The sequence below is a fragment of the Ipomoea nil genome, unplaced genomic scaffold (assembly GCF_001879475.1).
Source record: "Ipomoea nil cultivar Tokyo-kokei standard unplaced genomic scaffold, Asagao_1.1 scaffold2403, whole genome shotgun sequence".
NCBI lineage: Eukaryota > Viridiplantae > Streptophyta > Magnoliopsida > Solanales > Convolvulaceae > Ipomoea > Ipomoea nil.
The window spans coordinates 424,666-444,138 of NW_017618831.1; the positions used below are offsets into that span (position 1 = coordinate 424,666).

General features: G+C 35.8%; 3 protein-coding genes across 13 annotated transcripts; 2 read left to right on the top strand and 1 right to left on the bottom strand.

Moving 5' to 3' along the window:
* The first annotated feature begins 735 nt into the window (after window positions 1-735).
* Window positions 736-5,798, top strand: LOC109152292 (nuclear transcription factor Y subunit A-1-like). Of its 7 annotated transcripts, none has more exons than XM_019299890.1 (6): window positions 736-812; window positions 1,945-2,243; window positions 3,142-3,265; window positions 3,632-3,700; window positions 4,207-4,371; window positions 5,068-5,798. In XM_019299890.1, the coding sequence occupies exons 1-6, from the start codon at window positions 768-770 to the stop codon at window positions 5,386-5,388; spliced, it is 1,023 nt and encodes a 340-aa protein (XP_019155435.1). In that variant the 5' UTR covers window positions 736-767; the 3' UTR covers window positions 5,389-5,798. The 7 variants fall into 7 exon arrangements, with proteins under 7 accessions (XP_019155435.1, XP_019155436.1, XP_019155437.1 ...); XM_019299891.1 differs by having other exon boundaries at window positions 1,945-2,236; window positions 3,147-3,265; XM_019299892.1 differs by having other exon boundaries at window positions 1,945-2,236; window positions 3,150-3,265.
* A 528-nt stretch (window positions 5,799-6,326) lies between these two features.
* On the bottom strand, window positions 6,327-10,370 carry LOC109152291. The gene is made up of 5 exons (XM_019299888.1): window positions 10,253-10,370; window positions 9,023-9,337; window positions 8,210-8,411; window positions 7,571-7,799; window positions 6,327-6,836 (listed from the first exon to the last, which is right to left on the bottom strand). The coding sequence occupies exons 1-5, from the start codon at window positions 10,346-10,348 to the stop codon at window positions 6,593-6,595; spliced, it is 1,086 nt and encodes a 361-aa protein (XP_019155433.1). The 5' UTR covers window positions 10,349-10,370; the 3' UTR covers window positions 6,327-6,592.
* LOC109152287 (calcium-dependent protein kinase 8-like) lies at window positions 6,572-17,280 on the top strand. Of its 5 annotated transcripts, none has more exons than XM_019299883.1 (10): window positions 6,572-6,655; window positions 12,125-12,130; window positions 14,343-14,651; window positions 14,890-15,013; window positions 15,112-15,255; window positions 15,335-15,487; window positions 15,574-15,689; window positions 15,766-15,933; window positions 16,121-16,351; window positions 17,005-17,280. In XM_019299883.1, the coding sequence occupies exons 2-10, from the start codon at window positions 12,125-12,127 to the stop codon at window positions 17,158-17,160; spliced, it is 1,407 nt and encodes a 468-aa protein (XP_019155428.1). In that variant the 5' UTR covers window positions 6,572-6,655; the 3' UTR covers window positions 17,161-17,280. The 5 variants fall into 5 exon arrangements, with proteins under 5 accessions (XP_019155428.1, XP_019155426.1, XP_019155424.1 ...); XM_019299881.1 differs by lacking the exons at window positions 6,572-6,655; window positions 12,125-12,130 and adding exons at window positions 13,249-13,509; window positions 13,760-13,844 and having other exon boundaries at window positions 14,022-14,651; XM_019299879.1 differs by lacking the exons at window positions 6,572-6,655; window positions 12,125-12,130 and adding exons at window positions 13,249-13,509; window positions 13,760-13,818 and having other exon boundaries at window positions 14,022-14,651.
* The last annotated feature ends 2,193 nt before the right edge of the window (window positions 17,281-19,473 follow it).

The following is a 19,473-nucleotide window of genomic DNA, read 5'->3' on the forward strand; positions in this document are numbered from 1 at the left end:
AGATCTAATTTATTTATTTATTATTATTTTTTAAAACAAAAGATCTAGTGAAAAAATAATAATAAATAAACAAATCAAATCTCGACAAGATAAAACTATTTTGTTTATAATTATTTTAAAATATAATACTATCCAAGTGGATAATATTAATAAAAATAATAATAAACATAAATAAAATAAACATTTGGCAATTCAATCAGCAAAAATTTAGAGTTAACCTATAAAAAATGTTAATTGCTCTTTTTTTCAGGGTTCAATGGATTATTTGCTCTTTTTTTTCGGGTTCAATGGCTTATTTGATGGTTATTTGAGTTCGATGGCTTAATTGATGTTTTCCAAATAGTTCAGTGGCTTATTTATACTTTATCCCTATATTTAATCAAGTCAAACATCTAATAGTGGTCAAATAAGTCAAAATTGACTGATAATTGCCAATAATTGATCAAAGGCAAAAAAAATAATATATTACTCCGTATGTTACTTATATTTTTTATATTATTATTTTCTCTTTTGATTATATAACATAATATCGTACAATAATATAGATTTTTTTTTTCACAAATTAAAAAATTACCAAATTTCAAACTTCTCCGAAAAGATATGAATGGTTAGGCCATTTCCCAAATTTCACTATTCTTGGTGTTTATTATCCCAGACATTTATCGCCAAATCGCAATTATCCAAATTATTAAGGGGGAAATAAGCAAATATAGAAAGCTTTACATCCCGTTACGTGTCGGTGGCGGAGCTCGTGAGTGTACGAATTTATGAAGTGTCGTCAGTTCCTTGCGTCATCTGTTATCGGTCACTCGGTTAGTCTTCGCACCCCCCCCCCCCCCACCCCCCACTCCCCTTCTCTATCTCTCTCTTCCTAATTTCCACAAAAAATTTTAAGAGATATTTTTCATCCAATCACTAATCTCTCTCGCATCAGGTAAATATTTCCCTAATTTCGAATCTTTTTTTTGGTAAATCAAACTACCCAATCCCAAATTTTAGTTCTTATTCTTCTCTCTCACTAACAATTTAGGAATTTGCGGCCTTGGGGGGTCTCAAATTTTGCTACTTTTAGGGTTAATTTTGATTCTCGTGATTATGCCTGTTTAGATTGATGCTTTATGGCTTTTGAGCAGAATTTATGCTCTCGATGCTGTTCCATTGCTATGTGACATTCTGACATCAAAATAGTTAATTTTCATCTTTGACAAATGGAAAGTTTATAGCTTTATTTACTGGGTTTTATTGAAAATGGGTTGCCAGATTACAAGAAGGTATGGAGTCTATGGGATTTGATGTAAACAGTAAATATGGAGTGTCTGTGGTTATGACTGTGTTCTGTTTTACTGATAAATCAGCTTATAATTGTGTTATTAGTAATAATTGAGCAGCTTAGGAAGTGATTACTGTGGTAATTGGAAGAGTTTAGAGTAAAACATAAATGTTAGGGTGTATTATATATTAATTATACCTATAGTTTCTCTTTTTGGAGTCAACTATTTGTACTTGCACAAAAGGCGAAATCCCTCGTCCCGGGCCCACACCTTGGCCCGACAGGATTGTGGAGGGGTAAATCACGGTGACTCAGCAGCTTGTTAGTTGGGAGCCAACTATGTTGTACTAACTTGTGTCTTTCTGGTAATGGTACAATTCATTGTTAATCTTTGCTGTGTTGATTTTGGGTGTGTCATAATGTTCTTTGAGTAATGCATTATATTTGGGTTTCTTGTGCTGCTTCTGAACATAGGAGGCAATTGTGAAATGGAACCTTAAGCATACAAGCTTCTCATAATTGTTTGCGGAAATTGGAATTGATATTTGTTCTAGTCATAGGTGCTGGATAAAATGTTCGTATGAAATTTATGACACTGCTTATTTGCTTAAACATGTTTTGTTGGAAATCTTAATTGACACTGCTTAAACATGTCTTGTTGGGAATTTATTTAGGAGATTTGGTTTTCGTTCTCGAAGTGCATCAAGATTATGCAACCGAATTCCAAAACTGCAAATCTTGTGGGAGCCAATCCACATAACATTCCTCATTCCGCTGACTCTGCTGAACCTTGGTGGAAAACGGCTGGCTACAATTCTGTTCCTCCGGGCATGGTGCAGGGAGATGCTTCTGATTCGTCTTCTCTCGAGCAATCTCTGGACGACCAATCACAATCTGATGGTGGAGTAAATCCCGAAGGTGATGACGGTACTGAAAAATCACAAACTAGCAAACCTTCGCTTCAAGGTAGGATGTAAGTAGTTCTAAAATGAACAACAGAATAACACATCTTACTTTAGCCAATCTCTTCAAAGTATTCTGTGGCACGTGGCCTTGACGTTGAATTCTTTCTTCTATTTTTCTTACTCTATTTCTCTTCTACATCATTGCTTCACACAAAACCCGCCAACTAAAAGCTATTTTTTACCAATAGGATAGTTGAAATGCGGTATGCTGCTATCACTTCCAATAGGACTGCACATTTTTTTAAAAAAAAAAGTTTTAAGGTTCTTGTATGCTTATATCCATAGATAAAATGAACCATGACAATAACTTATTATGCTATAAAGCAATTAGTTAATTTAGACAACTTAACTTCTTTGAGGTATAGATGGAGATTTTGTTATTGCTTCACAGTGGGATGTTCCTCTATCAAACAATTATGAACTACAATATGGTTCATTTCTGTGCCCAAAAAAAAAGACCTTTTTTGTGATATATAGTCTGTATTTGTACATAAAGATATAGCAAACTATGAAGGATTAAGCTCCCTATCAAATTCTTACCAATGAAGAACTCCTAATAATTGGAAATCAACATAATTCCTAAGAATCGGGGATCAGCTGAAGAGTATAATCAGGAACTATACATTCTTTGCTAGCTGTACTTTTCTACTCAAGAAAGTAAATATCAGATTTTCTGTAGTTTCTGTAGCAGTTGGGGCTCATGGCCTAGCTTTGGTTCTTTTATTTCTTAAGTCATGAAAAAATAGCTTAAGACATGAAACACCATTGGTAAATTTCCCGCCTCCCAAGCCCATACAGACAGGAAAGAAGTAAAAAAGAGAGGTCTAATTTGACCAAATTCTTTTACGTAAATGTTATGCTCTCATCTTGTTTATGTAGTTATTACTAATGGAATCTTCATTTAAGGTTAGAAGGAAGTTGTGGAGGACAAGTAGATAAGAATCTTCAGCAAGTTGCATCAGTCATTCCAGATGGAAGTGATGAGCACCTAACACAGCCACAACAGCTTGAATTTGTTGGACATTCAATTGTAAGTAATTTTATAAGGCGTCCATGGGTAATTGTTGATTAGTAATTCTCTGCCCGCATAGGCAGCTCAGTTGGTCACGGGGGTGAAGTTTGGGAACAATGACCCAGGATCGAGTCTCACCAGCAGCAATGTGGGAGCAATCTCTCAAAGTGAGGGGGGCTCCTTGTGCGCAATAGGCAAAGGTCTAGCTTCTGTGTTCAGCTAAGATACCATGATTTACATCCTCCCAAATGCTTTGTCGGGCCAGGGCGTTTGGGGTCCTTGGGGTTGGGGATTCAACCTTTTGGGAACAATGATAAGTAATTCTCTGTGGAATAAGATGCCTCAATGATCTTCATGTGCCTGATTTGATGTTTTGACTTTCAGGCTTGTGCTCCAAATCCATACATTGACCCGTATTTTGGGCAAATGATAGCTGCTTATGGTCAACCATTGGTATGCAAAATTGTTCTCGAGTGAATATTTTGGTCACATTTTGATCTGAAGCAATTCTTTATTTAGACATGGATCTTTATCTATGCCTTTTTGATTCTTGTGTTTGGAATATTAGTATTTTCATTTAATTTTAATTATGTGGTATGTGGATCTTTCTACCTCTTGTAATTCTTTTAGGATGGTTGCATAAATAAGAAGCTATTCGATTTTACTCGGGCCTCTGTGCTTCATAGGATATTGTGTATAGGAACGATCATTGGTTATACTCTTTAATCTCTGGTTCATAGGGCAATTACTTCGGTTCCAGTTTAATTTTTAGTGTTTCTCAAGCATCAAGAGTTCATTCTCGATGAGCTTTGTGTGTTCTTTTTAGAAGATAATAAACTGCTAAGATCTGAGGGATTTTTTTAATGGATAGATTGTCAGTTTTTGTACATCTACTTCGGGAAGAACAGTTTTAATTCTTTCTTTAGTAGCTTGAAGCTAACAAATTATTCGGTGATCAGGTTCCTCCTGATATACTTGATATGCACCGTATGAGGATGCCTTTGCCCCTCGAAATGACTCAAGAGCCCGTTTATGTGAATGCCAAGCAGTATCATGGGATTCTTCGTAGAAGAGAGTCACGTGCTAAAGCTGAACTTCAGAAGAAGCTCATAAAAGTTAGAAAGGTTAGTTTTCTCGACTTTTTCCTCGGAAGCTTTGATTTGTTTTACTTGATGCATGTGCTACATCTCGTAATATGAATTCAACACACCGGATAAAATGCTTATGTGTCTATCTAAACGTCATATTGTTTAGTTTTTAGATCAAAACTACAACTTGATATGAATAAGTGCAAAATTTTTAAACTTTGCCAAATTAGAACTTCAATTAATAATGCACTTTGTATTTACTTTCATGGCCTTCAAATTAGCTGTTCAAGCAATTTAATCGCAATTCTACTGTTCATCTCTGCTGTTATTTTTCATAGGAATAAGGATCAAATAGGCCACTCAACTGCACACCAAATTGCAATTGGCCATCGAACTTAAAAAAATGCAATTGGGTCCCTGAACAACGCAAACTCATGCAATTCAACCCAAAATGACCTGTTTACCTAAAAACATGCTGACGTGTTTTTAAAATTATTTTTTAATTCGGTGACCGTCACGTCAGCACGTTTTCAGGTAATCAAGTCATTTTTTTGGATTGAATTGCGTTGTTTAGGGACCCAATTGCACTTCTTTTGAGTTCGATGGCTTAATTGCAATTTGGTGTGCAGTTGAGTGACCTATTTGACCCTTGTTCCTTTTTTATAATAACCTCGATGCCAATTGCCAAGAAGCCTATCAACAATTGCATGCCTTGTGTTTTTCTGTTTGTAGCCATACCTTCATGAATCTAGACATCAGCATGCTCTGAGGAGAGCTCGGGGTTCTGGAGGGCGATTCGTGAAGAAATCTGATTCCAATGCTCCAAAGCAGACGGGCTCCGGTGGATCTCTCTCCCCCCGATCCCTTACACTCCCTGGTCCCGAATCTTTCCCGTCTGGCGCTTCAAATAACTGTCAAGAAGCAGTACCTAAGCCTCATCTTCATCAGTACATAAACAGCGGGGGCAGCTATGGAAGCCGATGCTGCTCTCAGGAATCATTATATCACGTGCATTCTGCCGAGTCCTCGGGAGGAGGCTCCACACGCAAGTAACAGTGAAGCACCTCTCTACCCCAGCTGTCGCCACGCAATTAGCTTCCGGTGAAATGTAGGAAGATCGAATACGATCCAACGAGGAAGCCATGTATGGATCTCGGGCGTTCATGCTGGGCGGCAATTCATTCCTGGCTCATGAAATCTTTAGCTCTTCTGTTTTGTTGTTCGAAGTAATGGAAGTAGGTGTAGGATTATGAAGCATGTATGTGTTTTGTGAGGTTAATAGTTAATGGATTGTTTATCAGTTAGGAGGATCTGAAGTATAGATAGTGTGATGTAGCAAATGGTTGTGATTTTCCTTTCTGGTTTTGTGGGACTACTGGGATTTGGTCTTTGTTTACCATAAAACTTTTCTTTTTTATATACATAATAATAAGATGAATGGGAATTGAACTTCAAATTTCTTACTTTATGCTATGTAAGTTCACAGGGTCTTTCTTATTATATATTTTTCTTTTTTCTTTGATATATATATTGTGAACCAATATCATTATGCATTGTTGATCTTGCTCGATCGTGTGGTTTATAATGATTTTGACCTAGTAAATATACATCATTGCACCATTGCACAACTGTACCGGATACACCATTGCTCCACTACTCAGATCTTGACCGTCCAATTTCACACTTCAACGGTGCATGGGGTTCACAAATTTACATGATAGTAATGGTAGTTACAATATACATCAATCAGCTATGAGTAAACGTAAACTTGTTTACTTCATTATGGTCTTTTGTCAATTAAGATTATAAGACGAATTTACCCTGTATATAGTCCTTGGTGACTGCAAATTTTCCTCATAATATATTAACTGTTTCATCATATACATATACATAATTTGTTAACTGAAAATATATAATATGTTATAATAGGGGAACAGAGAAGACCTCTATATACTAGTTTTAGAAGCTAAGAAACATTCAGACCCAAATCATAGCAATCAACAATGAAATAAATTAACGGATCTGAATTTATATATTATGCTGATCCATGAAGGGAAAAAGAAGAAAGGAGCAGAATAGGGTCTGATAGTGAGATTAGCATACAAAATTATATCATGCTATGAGGGCCAATCTATCTATTCTCATACCTCAACTTTTGAGATCTGAACTGAGATAAGGAACAGAAAACTTGGCAGAGAGAAGAGAAACTGAACACACCGCTTCCCCTGCCAGTTTATATTCTACATACATTTATAATTTACGAGTTATCGTCATGATGTTGGGGATCACTATCTTCTAAATCATTGATAGAGTCCTCAATGTCGTCTAGGTCTCCCATAGACTCTCCATCTATGTCTTCAGTACTGCCTTCGCCATCTTCAGTCATGTTATTGTGCTCTGTGACATTGACCACGGTTTGTTTGTCCATCATTCCTGATAGAGCCAGACTAGGAGACCACTCGATCACGTCATCAATAATGTTGGAAACCCGCTTTTGATACCTACAAGAAGTATTTCACCATTAAACACAATTATAGCAAAATACTCCAGCATTTTTACACATGGCAATGGTCTATATGGCAATATGGTGTAACAAAACAATATGGCACTGTAGAATCCTAATCATATGAGAACTACTTCCCAGGTGAGAACTTGTGGACGACTCCAAACCATTGATCTGCAAGATCTAATGGATGAGAAATCAAGTAAAAAATGAGTGGGGTCATTTTCATAATTATTACAAATTTTTAAAATGAGCGGGGTCATTTTCATAAATATTACAATATTTTGTTTATTTTCAACTGTTAGATCTACTTAGATCAATGGCTTGGATTTGTCCACAGGTTCTCACCTGAGGCATGGTTCTCACCTGATTAAGGACCTGGCAGTGTAAATGGAGAAGGGAATAGATGGCAATATGGCAGAATACATTACACTGGTTGATCTAAGAATCATTTTTGTGTAGATGGAGAAGGGAATAGATGGCAATATGGCAGAATACATTAGGTTGATCTAAGAATCATTTTCGTAGAGATAGTTATGAATTGAAAAAAATAGTTAAATCGCGCAGGGGAAAGATAAAGTGTTGCTTATTCACTGCATCAAGAGATTTCTCCCTATTAGGCAATTATCCACATGTAATCTACGCCCTTCTCCATTTCCATCCCTCCTCTTTATATCCTTTATTTTAAATGATTTTCTCGTCTAACAATGAACACATAATGAGTCAGTTTACCTGGCTCTTGCAGCCTCATCTGGAGCATGATGCCTCATAACCAGTATAGCAATCACCGCTACAATTGCATAGAAAAGCCTTGCTGACCACTTCGGTGGCTCCCCCTCATCTTTCTTGGGCCAAAACTGGAATAACTCTTCAAGAGTTGCTTCCTCAGCAAGTATATTGGGGAAAAACCAGACACGCTTTCCAAAAAGAATCCATATGGTACCAAAGGTTAATGCTCTCACTGCAACATACAAGAATTCCTCAGTTTGTTGCAAGTTGCAATAAAAATAATTGACTCCACATCAAAATAAGTGAATTCTGTTATAACTCATTTCGACCTGATGGGGTAGGCCAATTCATGGGTAGCCTAATGAAGATGAAAGTCATGAAACTATATGTACAAACTCACATGGAAGATATTTTAAATTTTTTTTTTTTTCATTCACTTTTCACTTTAATAAACCCAAGTCCCAAGATGAAGATACTTGGACTAACTTAGAAGATAATGAAGTGAATATATAGCTTAATATCATTATGCTTCAATCTTTGAATGTCTCTACTACAATTGCTTAAACTTGTGCAGAGGAAGCAAAGGGTAAAGAGGCATACAAATCCAAGAGTAAAGATGAAAATAAGCATCAGATAACTTACATAAAAGAAGGCATAGTATGAGGAGGAGGAGGCTGGCACATGAGTAGAGTATAATGAGCTTGCACCGATGGGGATACACAGGAAATAAGCAGATTGCTAATGTCAAAACTGGCCAGGAAAATGAGAGAAGCGTTTGCCAAAGGGCACTTCGTTTTTCAAATGTCCAAGCAAAAAAGGCATCATTTTCAGAGAACACTTGATCCTGCTTACAGAAATCAGGAAAAGTAATCTTAACTACAAGGTATGACTAATTATAAACAGAAAAAAGGGTCTTTTTTTATGTAAGGATAAAAAATGAGGACCACTGGCTTATCAGGGTGTAAAAGAGGCATCTCTATTTATCTATTGATCCATTAAAAAGCTAATACCTTGAATGAGATTCAATAGCAGATCAGGATAACTAACTATAAGCTTTTTCTCAAGGCCAAGAAGGATAATACATCTAGCAATGGTGAGAAATACCACCAGATTCCAAATAGCTTAACATGTCACATTATTTAGAAATATTGTGAGACAGATTAAAGACCTTTGCTGAAAGCAGAACATTCACGAGTATCCTTCAGATCACAAAGTTTTGATAAACTCTCAAAATATATTCTATAAAGTTAGTATTATAGTATGGATAAATATGATAGGAAGATAGTTATACACTGCTGACTGGGAGAGAAAAATATGATAGTATTATAGTATGGATAAATATGATATAAAGCCATAACAGTGCATAAAAATCAAAGCAGATAGTTATACACTGCTGACTGGGAGAGAAAAATAGATCTCATATAAATATGATGGTTTGAGTAGAATAATACATACATGATATATCTCCAAATGCGCTGGCCAAGTAGACAACTTTTTCTTTCCAGGCCGAACAATTTTTACTACACGGTCACAACGCAGTAGTAGATTCTTTCTAAGCAAAGTATTTGCAATATCATCAGTTTCCAAATTTTTATCTGATTCCAGTATATCTTTAAATTCTGGGTGATTTCTCATAAAGCTCACAAAGTCTTTTCCTCTGAAATACTCAACTCGAGTTTCCTGCAGGACAGCCCATCTTGACATCAAGTCCTTGTGATCTCTCACTTTCTCGGCAAATGACTGGAAAACATCCTTCTTTGCAGATTGTTTCTGGAATTGGGATTGAATACATAAAAATTAAGATTACATAGGGATTTTTTTTTTTTTTTTTTTTTTTAAATACGTGTATAGGAAATTAAGCAAGAAAAATAAATAAGACTAGAATGACAATTTTAATTTAGTCAGCAAATAACAGTTAAAGGTTGAAAAACACAGGAACAATGATAACTTGATGAAACTCACCTGTGCTTATGCACACTCAATTCTTTGGTACAGAAGGTCAAAATTTAAGACAGATTATTTGCTTTCTAGGCAATCCTTTTTCTGTCTACCATTAACACTCCAATAATTTTGATGAGATAATTCTATTTTATTTCTTCATCTATTTTCATTTAGTCATACATAATGATTGCTTCATGCATGACTTCCAATAATTTTAACTCATCAAAAGTTTGAAAGATCCAGATAATTATATTTTGTTCTGGCCAGCCAATGTTTCAGCACCATATCTGTCAGAGAAAAGGAACTTCAAAAAAAAAAAAAAAAAAAAAAAAAAAAAAACTAATTATATATTGCGATTTTTCTGTTGGGTGAAAACTATGAAGAAAACCTCCTAGATGGTACTTATTATCCCTCAGCAATTGCGAAAGAACTACTGTGAAACAGCAATTTATAGGATTTTTTTTTCTCATTTTTTAAGAAACCTGACCAAAAAATCACATGATTTAGATTTTAGACTCAATAACGTTCCAAAACAAAGAATTTTGTTATCCATGAAGATTGAAATTGAAGTAATTCCTCAAAAAGGAACAATTCTCAGCATTTTCACGGATCTATCTGGAGAGAAATAGATTACAATTGAATGACCTCATAATAAAATAACGGGAATGATAAAGCATACGTATCGATACAACAGGGTGATGGATGCATGAATGTGTATGCATAGATGAGGAGGTTGTGAGTTACCTTTGGAGGAGCATCGCCGGTGGGATTCGAACCGTTCGGTACAGAACCGGCGGATCGCCGGACCCTCTTCTTCTCTGCTCCTGCCGGTTTCTTCATCTCTCTCTGAATGCGTTACTGACCGCCGATGCACCTTAAGTTAATTCATGAAATTGGGCTTTACCTTTGGGCTGTTTGAAATGTGTTAAGCCTACAATGGGCCTGGTGTGGATTTTAATGTCTTTGTTTTTTACAATTTTACTATATAACCAAGATTTATCAACTTCAATCCTTATGCTATGGACCTGTGTTGCATTGTGAACACGGTAACGGTGTCGTTAATGATACTGTTATTTTCTATTTTTTTTTTTATATTTTAGACCGCTTCGATATAGGAATATATGTTCATAATTGTAAGTTCATAATGTCAGAGCTCTGTGTTCATAATTCCATAATTGTACATTCATACTTCCATAACTGTACATTCATAATTTCGTAACTGTACATTCATAATTTTCGAAGCCCTATGTTCACAATTTTAGAGCTCTATGTTCATAATTTTATCACTATATGTTCATATTGTAAGTTCATAAAGTCAGAGCTCTGTGTTCATAATTCCATAACTGTACATTCATAATTCCATAACGATACATTCATAATTCTATAACTGTACATTCATAATTTCATAACTATACATTCATAATTTTCGAAACTCTATGTTCACAATTTTAGAGCTCTATGTTCATAATTTATCACTATATGTTCATAATTGTAAGTTCATAATGTCAGAGCTTTGTGTTCATAATTCCATAACTTACATTCATAATTCCACAATTGTACATTCATAATGCCACAAACGAATAACGCCGTTAACAGCGAGACAAAATCAAAAAAATAAAATAAAATAAAATAACAGCAATGCCGCGTTTTCCTTGAAAACAACGTCGTTTTGGACTTGTGTCTACAATGCATTGTTGACACGAGTCCAAAGCATAATTTGCGTATCAACTTTGCGCGGGCTATATACAATCAAGATATGAAACATGTATAAAGATTTTATGATCCAATAGTACCAAGTTACTCTCTTATGTGAGAAGTAATAGGTTTGAACCTTGGTGGAGGTATAGTAAGTTAGTAACCTCTCTAACTTTGTAAAGAAGCAATTACACCCATGAAGAATACCTCCATATCACACAAATTGTCTAGGCTTCTCTAGAGATTACCTTGCTTAACAAAATTAACATGATATAGGCAAAAGGTATCAGCTAAGGTCCAACGCAAAGGACTTGAAACTAAAAATGTTCTATTCTAAAAATTGCAATACACCATTTTATCAAGCCAACTTTGTTAGTAATTTTATGTAATATTGTTACTAACATTTGTACTTTAGATTTTATTGATACTAAAAGTTATGAGTTTTTAGCTCTTAATTTATTTTATTCTCTTAGGCTTAGGAGCTCTATTCTTTAATTTGAATAGTTTAAATAATAACCCGAGAAGTTACGTTACAAATAGTTAAGTTAGTTCGAGTATTGAACTGAATGGTTACGTTTCAAAAAATCAAGAAAAGACTTCGAAAAATGAAAGATCATGAGAGTTCAACGAGACGAGACGAGACGAGACGAAGAGTATAAGATTTTAAGATCGAAAGTTGCAAAGTTCAAATGGTGGAAGGGCATACTTTTCAAGTAAAAAGACTAGACAATTTGTGCAGAATAAAAAGATATGTTCAGTGCAAATTGAGTAGTATAACAGTTGGAAAGTCTGACGCATAAAGCTACTTTCAGAAAAATTCGCTGGTCACTATCCACTTATCAATAGACGTTTGAAATAGGTTTCTCTCCAACGGATCCTTTTCAAAACATGTATAAATACCTTCATTCAAGACTTAAGAAGATGTTGGTCTATTGAAGTGAATACTACAATTGATTCAAGTGTTCTTAACAAGTTCAAAGTAAGACCATTGAGCATCCACATTAGTTGGGAAGAATATGAGGATAATGTAAGAGTGATTAGGAGAGAGAATGTGGGGAAGGGAGGAAAAAAAATAAAAAAACCAAAATAAAAAAACAAACGAAAAAATAAAAATAAAGAACTGTCAGGCGCGCCGGTGTGGGCGGGTTGCTGTGCGCGAAACGCGCATAGCAGCCCCTTTTTCTTTTCTTTCTTTTTCTTCTTTTTCTGCCATTATCCTTGTATTTGCAAGATAATTATTTCCACAAATAACTCTACCCCACATTTGTTATTATCTCCATTGAGAAGAAGTCATTATGAAATCTCCCCATAATATGCACAAGTGTGGATGCTCTTAGAAGCTTGGGCTACTTAAAGGAGAAGATCTAGTTCGTCATCAAAGTCAAGTCTTCTAGTTGGAGAATTAAAGAAACCTTTTCTTTGAAACCTTTGTAATTCTATTATGTAGAAGTAGAAAGAGTCAGAGTAAACTTGGCGTTGAGTTGAAAAGTTCAAGACCGGCTTGGTGTTCAAGGCTTGAACCATTAAACGTTCTTCTTTTACTAAAAGGATTAGTGCAAACCTCTTTAACCGAACCATTATAAAAATCTCTTACTCTCTCATTTATTCATACTCTAACATGACCAAATTATAACTTTTTAAAAGAACAAAAATCGCGTGCATATCACTTAAAATGAGTTAATAATATTCCTGTTATGCATTCTCTACGAAATCTTTCGATTTAATTAAATGAGTAGTTAAATTTTTTTTAAAACTTTATAAGTCTATTCACTCATCTAGACTTTACCCCAACGGACCAACAAATATTTTTCATTTGTTTTATTATTTTTATTTTTTACTCCCTTGCATTAAAAAAATATTAAAATATTTACGGGTAGATTAAATTTCAAAAAAAAAAAAAAAAAACTGTCTAAAAAGCACACGAACGTTGAGAGGTTTGACAGAGGATGTCGTTGGAACGACAAGTCAAAAGAGAGGGAGAAAAAGTAGAAAGAAAAAGGGTCATTCTGTCTCATAAATGGTGGATTTAGAGAGAGATAGAGACAGGGGATGAGAGAGGGGGCAGCAGCAGGGGGTTCAATTCTAGAGAGAGAAAAGTCTGCAAAAGGAGGTAAAAATAAAAAGAGAGAGAGAGATGACCCCCTCTCTCTCTTCTCTGTCAATGGTGAATTCGGTTTCTTCTTCTTAATCACTTTCGCATTCTCTACCTTCTTCTTCATCGTCTACTTTGCGTTTTGGCCTGGAATTCCTCGGAGTTTTCTGCATCCAAATCCAATAATTCACAGGATAAAAGGGCATATATCAAGGTGCGATTTTTTTGTTTTCTTTTTTGGTTTTCGTTTCATGTAGCTTCATTTCTCCTGCATTTCTTTAGTTTTTGAGCTACATTGTTTCTGGGATTTCGTTTTCAGGTTGTTCTTTGTGTTTCTAGCAAATTTTAACGTTATATGTTCGTTAAATGCATTAAAAGCTTCGAAATTCTGGTGTTATTCATTATCTTTTGGGGTTGATTAGCTCATTGGTTTCTTATTTTAATTTTAAATTTTTTCTGGGTAGAATTGCAGAATTTTCCTACATTCTTGGAGAACCCAGAATCAACACTCCCTTTATGAAAGGTTGGCATATATTTTTGTATATCTAGGTACATTGTCGAACTACGTAAATCTTGTCTGTCTTCTTTACTTTCTGCCATTGTTATAGTTTATTGTTCTCGTTAATCTCATTTTCTAAATTATTGGTGAAATTTTACAATTATAATACCAATAATTTGCTCCTTTGGTTTGTTTTGTTTTTTTGGTGGTTTTGATGAAATGCTTAGGAGTTAGAATACAGAGGTGAAATACTCCAAGGTTTGAACTTTTGAATGGGGAATTGCTGTGCAACCCCTATTGGTTCTTCTGGGAAGAGGACTAAAGATATACCTAAGAAACCTAAGAATAAGGAAGCCAAGAATAAGGGAGCCAAGAATAAGGGAAATCAGAATAAGGACAAGAAGAAGCCCAACCCCTTTTCCATTGACAATGGGGCAGCAGATCAAGGGAGTGGGGATTCTAACAACAACCTTGTCGTGTTGAAAGATCCCACGGGGCGTAAAATCCATGAAAAATATGACTTGGGGCGTGAGCTCGGGAGGGGAGAGTTTGGGATCACATACTTGTGCACAGATGTGGACTCGGGCGAGAAATTCGCGTGCAAATGCATATCGAAAAAGAAGCTGAGGACTGCTGTGGATATCGAGGATGTGAGGAGGGAGGTCGAGATCATGAGGCACTTGCCAAAACACCCAAACGTCGTGACCTTGAAAGGCACTTTCGAGGATGATAACGCTGTGCACATTGTGATGGAATTGTGCGAGGGAGGGGAGTTGTTCGATAGGATTGTGGCGAGGGGACACTACACCGAGAGGGCGGCTGCTGGGGTTGTCAGGACTATTGTCGAAGTTGTCCAGGTATTGTGACCTTAAACCAATTACATCTTTGCATATAATTATTGTATCTATGTTTATACTATTCTAGTTTCGAATGAAATTCGTTGTGGAACAAGAAATGGACATAAAAACTCAACTCTCATGGCTTAAAAAAGTTCTAATCTTTGAGTTTCTTTTTGTGGGTGTTAAGAATTTCTAACTCTTTAGTACAACGTTTCTTGGTGCCATCGATAAAGGCTTATGCTTCATTGCGTTGCAGATGTGCCACAGGCACGGGGTGATGCATCGTGATCTCAAACCCGAAAATTTCCTCTTTGCCAACAAGAAAGAGATGGCTATGTTAAAGGCGATTGATTTTGGGTTATCTGTTTTCTTTAAGCCCGGTAAGTGAACATTGATGATGAAATCAAGAAACAATGTTAACCATTTTGCCCGGAAACTTTTATAGTCCTTATGCCTTTGAACCATCTTTCTTCTCTAGGAGAGATCTTTAACGAGATAGTTGGAAGTCCTTATTACATGGCTCCCGAAGTTCTGAAACGCAATTATGGCCCGGAGGTTGATATCTGGAGTGCTGGAGTTATACTGTACATTCTTCTTTGCGGTGTTCCTCCTTTCTGGGCAGGTCTGCTTCGATCTTTATTACTCGTTCAACCAAATCAAAGCATAAAAAGCTTGTTTCGTAACGATCATTATTAATGCAGAGACCGAGCAAGGAGTGGCTCAGGCAATTATTCGATCGTCAGTTGATTTCAAGAGAGATCCTTGGCCAAAAGTTTCTGATAATGCTAAGGACCTCGTAAAGAAAATGCTTGAAACCGAGCCTAGTAAGAGGCTTACTGCTCAGCAAGTTCTCGGTAAATCTTTCTTCTATGCCTTATTTCTATTGTTAACGAAAATGGTTAATTCTAATTTTTTTTTTTTTACAAATCTAATGTTGTAGAACATCCATGGCTACAAAATGTAAGCAAAGCGCCGAATGTTCCATTGGGTGAGACAATTAAAGCAAGACTTAAGCAATTCTCGGTGATGAACAAGCTCAAGAAAAGAGCTCTTATGGTAATTTTTATCTAACAGAAGCTCAAAATGAATGAAATTCTCGACGGTTAAGACTTTGGTAATGTTGCACGAACAGGTCATTGCTGAATTTTTGTCGGTGGAGGAAGCTGCTCGTATAAAGGAAGCGTTTGACATGATGGACGCTGACAAGAATGGAAAAATATGCATTGGAGAACTTAGAATTGGCCTACAAAAGCTCGGTCATCAGGTCCCCGATCCAGATCTTCAGATCCTCTTGGAAGCTGTAAGTGCAATAATTTCCCCAAAAAACGTTGAATAGAGTCCCACATCGAAGCCAGTTTCTCTTTAGAAATGTGTTTTTACAAACAACCTTTGACAGTAAAATACAAAACAACCTTTGATGACCCATAATTCTTTTTAATGTGTGTATGAATTGTTCTTGTTGATGTTTCTATGCATGTTTTCTGCAGGCTGATATTGATGGAGACGGGAGTTTGAACTATGGGGAGTTCGTTGCTGTTTCTGTTCATCTCAGAAGGATGGCTAACGACGAGCATCTGCACAAAGCTTTTTCATTCTTTGATCGTAATAGGAGCGGTTACATAGAGATTGAAGAGCTCCGGGTTGCCTTGAGCGATGAAGACGATGGCAACAACGAAGAAGTAATTATAGCCGTCATGCACGATGTAGATACAGATAAGGTTAGCTTTCATCTCTTGCACTAGATCGAGCTAGCTCTCATATATATATATATATATATATATATATATATATATATATATATATATATATATATATATATATATATTCATTCACTTGTCTATCTGTTTAAACAATGCAGCAATGTAGCTATATGAACCCTAGTTCATAGCGTTGGCAACACGTCTAACTGTCATATTAAACTTTTAGTTGAGACAGAGCATATAGTTCAATTCATAGTATACGAATCACGTGTTGTTTGGTAGTCTATTCATTCATTCATCCTCACAATGATCATCACATTTGAACTTGATGTTTGAACCAACTTATCTCGAGGCTATGTAGCTATATGAACCCTAGTTCACCGTGTTTGCAGTATGTCCAATTATCAGCTTAGACTTTTAGTTGAGATAAAACATAGAGTTCAATTCATAGTACACCAATCACGTGTTGTTTGGTAGTCTATTCATTCATTCATCCTCACAATGATCATCACATTTGAACTTGATGTTTGAACCAACTTATCTCGAGGCTATGTAGCTATAAGAACCCTAGTTCACAGTGTTTGCAGTACGTTCAGCTATCAGCTTAGACTTTTAGTTGAGATAGAACATATAGTTCAGTTGAGGAGTTTTGCGTGTGACATCTTTTGCAGGACGGGCGCATAAGCTACGAGGAATTCGTGACGATGATGAAGGCGGGTACAGATTGGAGAAAAGCGTCCCGGCAGTATTCGAGAGAGCAATTCAATAGCCTCAGCTTGAAGTTAATAGGGGATGGATGCTTAAAGCTCATAAATGATGGTAGATGAACAAGAGAAAGGGGGTCATGCAAACTCTCACAATACAAGCAAGTTATATAATGCACATTCCTTAATTTACATGTTTTTACGTTAATTTACTAAATTAAATGCCTCATTTTTTTATATTTACTTCTTCACCCTTGCCATATGTGTACCCATATTAGGGTTGAATGTTGTGAGTTAGATGTACTAGTGGAGAAAAGGGAAAGTATTGAACTCCAAGGTTCCCATCTCCATGCTTGTGATGGAAGAAGTGAAACAAAGAGAGAATAGGGAAAAGAGCATAAGCAAGAGACTTACAATGGAATCAAACAGTAGCTTTGGCGTTTACGATGGTCAAAATGCTAAAGTTGGCGAATCCGCCATTAACCAAACATGACTAATAACCTTGACGTTGTTAGTTGTATTTCTAACATGTATCACTTCTTGTTTCTGGAATACAGAATCAGAAGAGAGATTTCCATTACGTTATGGTTAAATGTTTTATGCGAGTTTATGGAGATGGCCAGAATGCTTTATGGGTCTATGGTTAACCTAATATCTATGTGTAGAAGGCCGGGGTCGATGGTTAACCTAATATCTATGTGTAAACATGAGATGAAACAACGAGTTGGTGCATATTTATAAGGAATGGAATGAAGTGTTGGACTTCTTCGCAAAATCTTCAATCCTATATTACCGTTAAGGGTATATTAATGTTATATTTTATTTATATGTTTCTCTAATTTGATAATAGAACGATGAACTTTTTTATTTTTTATTTTGAAAAAGGAAACCCTAGAGATTTTTTTTTTTATAGAAAAGATTAAAACGTACAAAAGCATACCCACAATGAGATAATGAGAACATTAAATCTAAGAAGAATAATAATTTTGGAATAATGAATTTTTATTGAACACTTAAGTCATAGAATATGCATGAAGGGACTATTCATAGGAATATAAAGAATCCTAGTTGAGGAATAATACAATGAATATACAAAGAGAAGAATGCTAGTGTGACTAGGAGATAGAGTCTTAATACGCCTCAAGCTTGAGGTTCTCTAGAGAGAACACTGAGCTTGTTCCTTAGATCAATGAATCTTGTTGTGATTATTCCAGCAATTTTTTTTTTTTAACCGTATGCCCTCTACAATCAACTATATAAATAGCATAGACGTTTGTCTTTAGTTTCATGGGAAAGAACCAAGTATATTTGGAATAATCATCAACAAATATAATGAAGTAACAACGATCTTCATTCGATAAAACCGGGGATGGTCTCCAAATATCTGTGTAAATTAAATCTAAACAGACGAACTAGATATGGTGACTCTTTCTAGAGGAAATCGTGAGGGTTTCCCCAGTTGACAGGCAGAACAAATAGAACTGTACTACTACTATCGTTTGATGACTTTGACATTGAACAATGATGTAGAATTTGATGTAGGGCTCTAGAGTGAGGGTGACCAAGACGGTTGTGACAAATTTTTGATGACACTTTGGATGTGGCGACTGTCATTGATTTTTGTAGCGGAAATTTGTATAGTCCTCAGAGCTTTCTCCTCTAAGTAGAACATGATTGGTGGTGAAGTCCTTCATAACAAAAAAAAAAAAAAAAAAAAAAAAGACGGATGGAACTCAAAGAAAACATTATTGTTAGTGGCACAAAACGTTTGACAAACAAGAGAGAATTGGTGAGTTTTTGAACATGTAAAATATTTTGTAATTGTAGGTAACGCGCGATAGATGATATAGAAGTGTTTTCATCTACTGAAAATGTTCAAACCTGTACCATTACCGACTTGAAGAGTGTTGTTGCCGGTATAAGTTTCCACTTGTTGTAGTGAAGAGGAGTGTGGAGTGGCATGATGTGTAGCTCCAGTGTTAAGAAGCAACCAATGTGGTTATTGGCTATATGTTTGCTCTAAATGTAAAATAAATGACTTGTTAAAAAATATAATAAATTTATATAGATCGATCTTGAAATACACAAAACAAATAACATAATTTATTTATTTGATTTCACGCATGCATTATATATATAATATTGGTCTCTGATCGATCTGATCTCTCAGCTTCTCTTCCTTCCAACCCTTGTTCACCTTTGCAATGAATTCCTCCACTCTCCTCTTCAACTCATCATCACCATCTTCTTCTTCTTCTTCTTTATGATCATCAGAAATGCAAACAACCCTATCTGCACCCTCTTCTACTTGAGGATTAATCACTTCCACTACTAAAGCCTTCTTCTTCATCTCAGCCGCCATAGCTTCATTACCACCTTCCTTCTCCTCCGTCCACGTCTGCTCACTAATCTTCCTTTTCTTATTCCTAATTGTCC

What these genes read in the sequence shown, in the direction of transcription:
- LOC109152292 (XM_019299890.1), top strand. Translation starts at nt 768, where the DNA reads ATGAAGTGTCGTCAGTTCCTTGCGTCATCTGTTATCGGTCACTCG. An exon ending in CTGCTTATGGTCAACCATTG is followed by an intron (nt 3,701 to 4,206) that starts GTATGCAAAATT and finishes TTCGGTGATCAG; the next exon opens with GTTCCTCCTGATATACTTGA. An exon ending in AGCTCATAAAAGTTAGAAAG is followed by an intron (nt 4,372 to 5,067) that starts GTTAGTTTTCTC and finishes TTCTGTTTGTAG; the next exon opens with CCATACCTTCATGAATCTAG.
- LOC109152291 (XM_019299888.1), bottom strand. Translation starts at nt 10,348, where the DNA reads ATGAAGAAACCGGCAGGAGCAGAGAAGAAGAGGGTCCGGCGATCCGCC. An exon ending in CCGGCGATGCTCCTCCAAAG is followed by an intron (nt 9,338 to 10,252) that starts GTAACTCACAAC and finishes TCCCAATTCCAG; the next exon opens with AAACAATCTGCAAAGAAGGA. An exon ending in CATACTATGCCTTCTTTTAT is followed by an intron (nt 7,800 to 8,209) that starts GTAAGTTATCTG and finishes TGTATGTTGCAG; the next exon opens with TGAGAGCATTAACCTTTGGT.
- LOC109152287 (XM_019299881.1), top strand. Translation starts at nt 14,067, where the DNA reads ATGGGGAATTGCTGTGCAACCCCTATTGGTTCTTCTGGGAAGAGGACT. An exon ending in TTCAGATCCTCTTGGAAGCT is followed by an intron (nt 15,934 to 16,120) that starts GTAAGTGCAATA and finishes TGTTTTCTGCAG; the next exon opens with GCTGATATTGATGGAGACGG. An exon ending in ACGATGTAGATACAGATAAG is followed by an intron (nt 16,352 to 17,004) that starts GTTAGCTTTCAT and finishes CATCTTTTGCAG; the next exon opens with GACGGGCGCATAAGCTACGA.